The following is a 7,849-nucleotide window of genomic DNA, read 5'->3' as shown; positions in this document are numbered from 1 at the left end:
TCAAAGATCCTAATGATATTGTGATGTTCCACATGTTATTGCATAACACATGGTTTGTTTAACATTTTCCTGTTATCCAATGATTTTTGTGTATTTTCTAATAATTGCATCTTGTGTTGAATTGAATATTATGTTTTTTATAATGTATGTGTATTATCTACATACATTTCAAATAAAAGACTTCACTATAATAGACCACCAATATTCTATATTCAGTGTCTAAAAGAGGTAGGTTGAATAAATGTAAGTAGAAAAGTGATGTCTATTATATTTTATTGATCATCTGATAGACCTCCACCTCAACTGTAATTTATTCAATTAACTAATTTACTGAATGTCTAGCAGACATTTAGATGTATAATATTAATCATACATCCATTAATCATATAAGGACATAGGTAGCTGCAAACTAGTGTCGGCCTAAAGTACTAACTTTCAACAAATAAGCAGATGCAGGAAGTGACCTGCCTACTTGGAGGGAAAATACAGTCCGTAGCATAGTCGGTGTTTAGTCAATCAAATCAACCACAGCAATAATCATAGAGCCTACAATCTATAATCCACTACAAACTGACCTGTGACCAGCAGGTAGGACAGTTTGGTCCCATACGGAGACACTACTGTGTCTAGGATCATTTTCTTCCACACACACATCCTCCAGACAACGTCCCGGTTTGATTTCAGCGCGCCGCCAGAACACACACCATCTCATTTCTGCTGCGATTATGAAGCCTCTGCTCATTGCCTCTTTTATTACTGTTATTATTAATAAATCAAGTAAGCCGTGAAGCCCGGACCGATAAGTGAGGGGGGGCTGGAGGAGGGGGGCGCCGGGCTGGAGGTGGTAATTGCTGGTGTAACAGTGTGCGCTACCCCGCGGTGGCCTCGTAAGCGACCCGCTTTATTAGATCGGCCGGTATCGATCGTCGCTGCGCGGCGTTGACTAATCTCCAGGCGGGGAGGGAGGGAGGGAGAGCGGATCGATGGGCCTGGATTCAATCATGTCTGGAAACGGAGAAGGTAATTCATTGTAATCACGTGCGCTAAATGGAGAAAAAAAACGTGAGAACAACGCGCCCGTGAGGAGCCCGAGGAGAACTGCAGCATCAGGGTGGAGGGTGTTTCAGTGGAGGATGCTCCATTAAATCAGCTGCTGCAGTCTGCAGATATAGATATTCAGTGAGACACAGTCAGTATGAAGCTGACCTTCAGCAGTCTGCCCATGCAGCTGCACACACAACTAGATATTCTCACCTCCAGACAAAACGCTTTCACATTATTTACTAATAACATTTTGACAGAGGCTGTCTTTGCTCTCACTGGATATAGAATAAGACAAATGGCTTCATGAATAAAATAAATCTCAAGCAGTATTTAAAGCCCGGCACGCTGCCATCCTGTATGCGAAACGCCTTAAAATAGTAACATGACAATGGAGAAAGATGACAGAGATTGATGTTTTATTCAACAGAACAGAGAGCCATTACTTCGTCTATAAACCAATGGTACACTCACAGACTTCCTCCACAATCTCATCCTGCAGATATTCCAGAAATATTCACATGGAGACGTGATCATAAAAATAAATCCAATCAAGCGCGGGAGTTTCTCTCCTCTTCTTCATTCTCCAGGAGGTAGGCCGCCTTGTATCGCGTCACCCCGCTCCCATCCACCGTCTGGAGGGAAGTGTTTCGGAAGGTGTTGTCCATGCTGCCCAGCGACGTGTACCTGCGGGGGGACAGACGTGTTCCGACTTCAGCCTTGGTGTTGTGAACAGACAGTGTTAAAGATGGAATGGCATTCTTACCCTTTATCATAGAGAATACAGTAAGGCACATATAACGTCCTCAGGAACGACCAGATGTCATGATACGTCCAGTCCTGTAGAGTGTTGGATGACATCACATTTCATTGGTTTGTAATTGATTCATGATAAGTTCAATGTAGGGGAACTCATCTTGTGTGGCTCCCACTGAGATACACCATATCAACGTCCTGTATGCATCAAAAGTACCACTGCAGCTGCCACAGTAGGATTACTAATAGCCAGGAGTATTTGTCCATTTTAAAATAGATTAGCTAATCTGAAATAATGCAAAACATTTATTCTTCAATAAACGTGAGCAGATGAAAGAGCGATAGTAAGAGTCATAAAAGTGAAATTCAATCCTGCAATAACTTCCATCATGAGAAGCTTTTTCAATATTTGTTGATTTTTTCACAGAGTTGCTGACTTGCAACGCCAATTTGTTTTGGGATTATATCGAATACCATTATATTGTACAGGTGTAATTGGTATTTGTGTGTGAGAGTGGGATTCATAATGTCTTTTCAAGCCATTACGCAGGGCTGTTGAATTGCATTAAACTGTGCAGGTGCTGTGATATTTCGTTCGCACCTTGAAGATCTGCACTTCAGTCAAGATGACACATAACATTAAGTGTAACAAGAGGAAATTGCCTGACTGGAACAGTGAAAACACATTTGTATTCTCAGTCAAAAGGCAGTTTTTTCCTGCAGCACTATATATATATATATATATATATATATATATATATATATATATATATATATATATATATATATACACATACACGCTAAATTTAAAAACATAGGGACACTGAATGACCACTTGGTTTTTATTTGTATTATTATATTATTTATAATTGTCTAAAAGCCCTCTTAAGATTAAGGTTACATTTATTTTTCACTTCATTGGTTGATTTTGTTTTGATAGGACGTTGTACCACCAAAGAAAGGAAAAACAGACATAATAACAGTATATCTATGTGATGCACGTGTGTCTCACTAGTAATGGGTTGACCCTCATGTAGTCGGGCCAGCCGGGGTCAGTGGGACACATGGCTGTGAGCGTGTGCGAGTAGGGGTCACTCCTCCTGGTCCCCATCAAGACAGCTTTCAGCTCCGGTCTCCTCTCATGCACCTCAATCAGTGCCTGCCGTATACTGCCCTCCACAGAGAATATCTCCAGGTCATATCTACAGGAGACACATGCCAAATAATAAGTTGCCTTACTGAAACACGGGGGATTAGGACACGTAAGAGAACCGTGATGCACGATTATTGGGCTGGTCACAGCTGCTGCTGTTAAGTTAAATATATAAAAAAGTAATCTGCAAAAAGCAATCAGCTGGAATGTGTAGTATCACTATTGGACAGTATCCAATAGGCCGGACTGGTGATTCACCTTTTAATGGTATCCTGAAGGAATCTCTCCATTTCTGGGAACGGAGACACAATACGGATATACAGGGCTTTCACATGGTCTTTACCCTCTGGATATCGCCTGAGAGGGGCAGAAGGAGAGAAATTAAAGATTTAAAAAATAAATAAATAAAAGTCAAACAACAGGGGCACAGCAAAAAGATTGGCTGTTTACCCTCATCACTATCTCCCACTGTCTGTCCAATACAGGTCAAGAAAAGTCCAAACAGCAGTCTGTCTCAGTCTAATTGCTGCTCCCTTTCTTCTTAATTTACTTCTTAAAGCGATGGCCCACTGTGCAGTTGTGGTACCATTACGTTTTTAATTTGACTCCCTCTTTCATCTCTTCTCTCAGGTCATTTGTTTTGTCCTGATTAAATCACCCAAACCCTTAAATGTTCTAATTGTCTCACCCACCCTCTCCCCTCCCGTTACCGTTTCACTGCTGCATAGTAGAGATGGAGCAGCGCCGTGCAGTCTTTGCCTCCGTTGAAGCCGATGCAGACTTCCGCTGTGGAATACTGATCCAGTGCAGCCTCTATCGTTTTGAGAGCAGACATAACCTTCTCACCCAGCGGTGTGCCTGTGGAACATGAAATCAACAGCCGGAGAACGTTTTACAATCAATGTAGTCAAATTTTGTTGATTATAATTGAACGCATCCCTCATCATATTGTCAAATTCACAGCACAAATAATCTTGATTCTACTCTCTGTTCAGTCTCATGCCGGTTGTATTCTTTTTTTTAAACTCACTATAATTTTACAGCAATAATTACTTTAATCTTTCTGCCTCCTTTATTGGTCCCAATGCCTGTGTAAAAGATAAGCGTTCTCTGCAATATTCACTTTATATAAAGTTGACTTTAAAGTTGAACTACCACCTCCCACTACCCTCCGTCTCCCCCTCACCGGTGTTGGCCAGTGTGTACACCTCAGCAGTGGCGATGGACACGGCGTCGGTGACCAACGGTACCACGCTACCCTTGGGCAGCTCGTCCAGCAGCTGCGCCCGGGCTTTGTCCACCTCCTCCTGGCTATCCGAGTCCAGGACCAGCCGGACTCGGTGATAGTTGCTCAACCAGTCAGGATAGGAGCCAAGAGCCACCTTCCGGCCCCAAACGGCCTGCAGGCTGGTCAGCACAGGGGCGATCTCTGCTTCATCTGCATCCACAAACACCTAATGCAAGGATCTTGTGTCAGCAATACACAGTATTCCAGTGGATTTGCAAATGATAGCTATGGTCATGGTCTGACCTCACGAGTGTGAAAAGTAGTCCCTGAACCAGCAAAGAGGTGCTCCAGCCCACTGAAGGCCCGCTCCATCAGAGAGGGAATCCCAGGAAAGATATACACGTTATGAACACTGACCTGGGAGAAGATAGTGGATACATCAGATACTGAAAGAATCTTTCTATCAATCAATCAATCAATCAATCAATCTATCCATCCATCTATATAACAGCTAACTGCAACACATAGTTGCAGGCGTGTATTCCTTGCACTGCTGATTTCTGTAAATGTTCAATATAATTGTGCCAACGTTTCAGTCCTGCAGTCTCTGCTAAGCAGTTTGTGCTGCAATCAGTCGTCTGAAATAAGCCCAGAACCGGATAGAACAGAGAGAGCATTATGTGACTGTGAGTGAACATCTTCCTGAAAGTCGTCTCAGCTAAACAAATGTTGTTGAACAAGGTAATACACTGCAGAGCGGTGGGACATCAGATTTATACAGTACAGTACAGTTATACAGTAGGTACTGGTCATTTATATCTACTTTAGTGTTTTATGACAACATGATGCAACATTTAAATAAACTAATCGCCTCTCCATGCTGCAGTCACTCACCAGTGGGTAGCGGAGCAGCTTTCCAGTCTGAGGGTCAGTTCCGTAGTTGAGGCTGGCTGAGCGAGGCACCATGGCCAGCTTCATAGCAGCCTTGTTCTTATCCGCCACCCCAAAGAATTTCTCGACTAACTGGGCGAGCTCCGGGTGAGGATATAACTCCTCTTGGAATGCCAAAGCAACGCTCTCAAAGGTGACGTCGTCATGGGTGGGGCCTATGCCTCCTGAAGTGATGACGTGTGTATACTGGGGAGATAGGAGGGCCACCTCTTTGGAAATGACCTCCTGTACATCTGGGATCACCGTTATCCGCTGCACAGACACCCCAAGTTTCCTCAGCGCCCGTGTCAGAAAGGCACTGTTTGTGTCCAGCGTGTGACCCTGGGAGACAAAGGACGAGAAGAGACACTCAGTTGAAATAGGGATGATGTCATCCACTCTCAAATGAACACCACGTTCAAAGGCTTAACAATGAGTCCAAGGTCTGGTTCGATGAAATTCACTGACTCGCAGTGAGCATGTTTTGAGGCTGAGACGTGACATTGGATAAAAGCAAAGCCTTCGTGTCAAGTCAAAAATGAGTGGTGATCATTTGAATGCCGAGCCAAATAACCATCACAGGGTTTTTTTTTCCTGGGGGGAATCATATATATACTGAACTGCATAGCGGTTCAGAGAGCTGAGGCATACTGATGAACTTAGGATCATGTTAGAATGTATAATCAAACTGTCAAGTGCACAGATTTAGTGGAAAAGTTTATCACCTTGAGTATCTCATCTCCAATGATGAGGATGGCTGCCGTGGGAGTATCCCTGTTGGCTGCAGAGGACGGACTAGAGCCGTGGTCGCTCGTGGACATGGTTGCTTTGGAGAGTTGAGCCGCCACTTTCCTCACACGCACCACTGCTCTACTGAGTTTGGGGAAAGCAAGGCTAGAAGACAAAAAAGAGGAAACCATCATGCATGTATGTTTTGCTCGCTGTGCTCTCTGGATAAAGCCACAAATCTCCCTGGAGAATAGCAACTCCAGCTTGATACACGATACAAGTTTAAATTTTCTTTACAAGTGTGATCTCCATGCACGCCTTGTGTGATGACCCATGATGCTATAAGTACAGTCCGTTCTGAATCTTACGTCAACATGGAGCCTCCATACGGACTTTTCCACAAAGTTTCATTACAGTTCAGGCCTCCCTCTCCTTCATAACTTTTCTCCTAGCAGGGGGCGTCTTGGGGGAGATGCGTGAAGAGGCAGATTGGAGAAAGAAAAGAAAGAAAGGCGACAGAAGAAGAAACCGTGAGCAACTTGAGCACTTCGGCAGCACAGACAGACAGTGGATCAACTACCAACGACTTCTTGACTGGCGGTGAAATGCAGAGAAGGCTTATCAAGATATAAATAGTGAACTTAACATCATGCTCATTCATAAAAACTACGACTACTAGCTTACTGCACATTTGGCAAGCTCCTCGCTAACGTTATGGTTACTTAACACGTAGTTAGAGGCACTTAGCAACAAGCAAGCACTAGCATCTCAGTACACATGCATGCTAGCTTATGTCCCACCGTTCTGCTGTTCACTGCTTCCTCTCCACTACCACACACAGCGACGGAGACACAATAGATGATTTCTCTAGTTGGTACCCACACGGAGGTGACTTACTCCTGAGCCACATATGACCTCGTTACGTAACCAACCGTTTGCGGCTTCATGTAGCTCACAACGTCTAGCGCTGGCGGTCCAATCACAAATAAGAACGGGGTTCCCAGGGATCCAAGAGCCAATCAGGTTCGCGCGGGTTCAGTCATCCTTTTATGTACACGGAAGTAACTGAACGGTCCAGGTGAGCTAGAATTAGAAATACGACACGGAGCATATGTCGTTTGGACAAAGTAAATACAATGTGTAGGCTGATAGCTACACGAACGGTAAGGACAACTCGTCTATCTGCTCGTTGGCTCGTTGCCTTCACCGTAGATGTCGGATAGCAGGGTGCTAGCCGGCACTAACAGCTGCTAAGACTTCTTCTCTTCTACAAAGAGCAAAATACATGACTGTAACTCGGGCGCCTCTGCTGGCCGGAGGAGCGAACAGCCGATGAAACCAGCACCGCCACCTAAACTACATGCTGCTGGTCGTTTTCTCGTCTATAGGTGGCGCATGTTGGCGAGTCTGGCTCCGCTTAATCATGCCAAGAAACTCACAGTACCAAACAGTCCTTTCAAACAATGAAATAATATATATAATATATATATATATGAGAACCTGCGTACTTATTGTAAGTCACAGTGGGTCTGCTGTTTACCTTGTTGGTATCTGTATTAAAACTGTACTGATGGCAATGTGGAGACTAAAGTAACTAACTAGTGACTGTTACAAACAAGCTGTATGGTTTGAATCGTTTTGTCTTTATGCAAGGGCGTAGAATTGGGTAGGGACGCTAGGGACACGTCCCTACCAATATTCAGCCGTCGTAGTCACTATCAATACAACCGCTGTCCGTAGTGTTTATGATTATGGCACACAAAGGGTTATGTCGGTCTCTGCTAGAAGTCCCGCCTCTAACCTAAATACCGCTCCCTGATCGGCTGCCGGTTTCTCGCTAACTTACATGTGATTGGCTGTCCCCACTGTCACTCCTTCTGCTTGTTAAAACTACCTGCAATCTGCTAGTTGGACCGGACAAGAGGCAGTGCATGTTATCTGCAGGTTGTCAACATGTTCGGCATTTGTTCTTCCTGGGTCACGTCAGCTAGATGGATTTTAATATCAGTGGT

At 44.1% G+C, this 7,849-nt stretch overlaps 1 protein-coding gene across 2 annotated transcripts; it reads right to left on the bottom strand.

Moving 5' to 3' along the window:
- Positions 1–1,438: 1,438 nt before the first annotated feature.
- flad1 (flavin adenine dinucleotide synthetase 1) lies at positions 1,439–6,882 on the bottom strand. 2 transcript variants are annotated; one of them, XM_084027128.1, is made up of 11 exons: positions 6,638–6,882; positions 6,206–6,299; positions 5,834–6,002; positions 5,073–5,450; positions 4,482–4,595; positions 4,137–4,404; positions 3,661–3,808; positions 3,209–3,307; positions 2,810–2,999; positions 1,808–1,881; positions 1,439–1,728 (listed from the first exon to the last, which is right to left on the bottom strand). In XM_084027128.1, the coding sequence occupies exons 2-11, from the start codon at positions 6,211–6,213 to the stop codon at positions 1,593–1,595; spliced, it is 1,584 nt and encodes a 527-aa protein (XP_083883254.1). In that variant the 5' UTR covers positions 6,214–6,299; positions 6,638–6,882; the 3' UTR covers positions 1,439–1,592. The 2 variants fall into 2 exon arrangements, with proteins under 2 accessions (XP_083883254.1, XP_083883255.1); XM_084027129.1 differs by having other exon boundaries at positions 6,720–6,741.
- Positions 6,883–7,849: the final 967 nt, after the last annotated feature.

This window comes from Eutrigla gurnardus (genome assembly GCF_963514095.1).
Source record: "Eutrigla gurnardus genome assembly, chromosome: 14".
Taxonomy (NCBI): domain Eukaryota; kingdom Metazoa; phylum Chordata; class Actinopteri; order Perciformes; family Triglidae; genus Eutrigla; species Eutrigla gurnardus.
Note: the sequence above shows the minus strand (reverse complement) of the source record. Positions and strands in the feature narration are given on the sequence as shown.

Excerpts from the sequence above, each read along its gene's own strand:
- flad1 (XM_084027128.1), bottom strand. Across the intron at positions 3,809-4,136 it reads GTACACACTGGCCAACACCG|GCACACCGCTGGGTGAGAAG; the intron begins GTGAGGGGGAGA and ends CATGTTCCACAG. Across the intron at positions 1,729-1,807 it reads TGTATTCTCTATGATAAAGG|GTACACGTCGCTGGGCAGCA; the intron begins GTAAGAATGCCA and ends GTCCCCCCGCAG.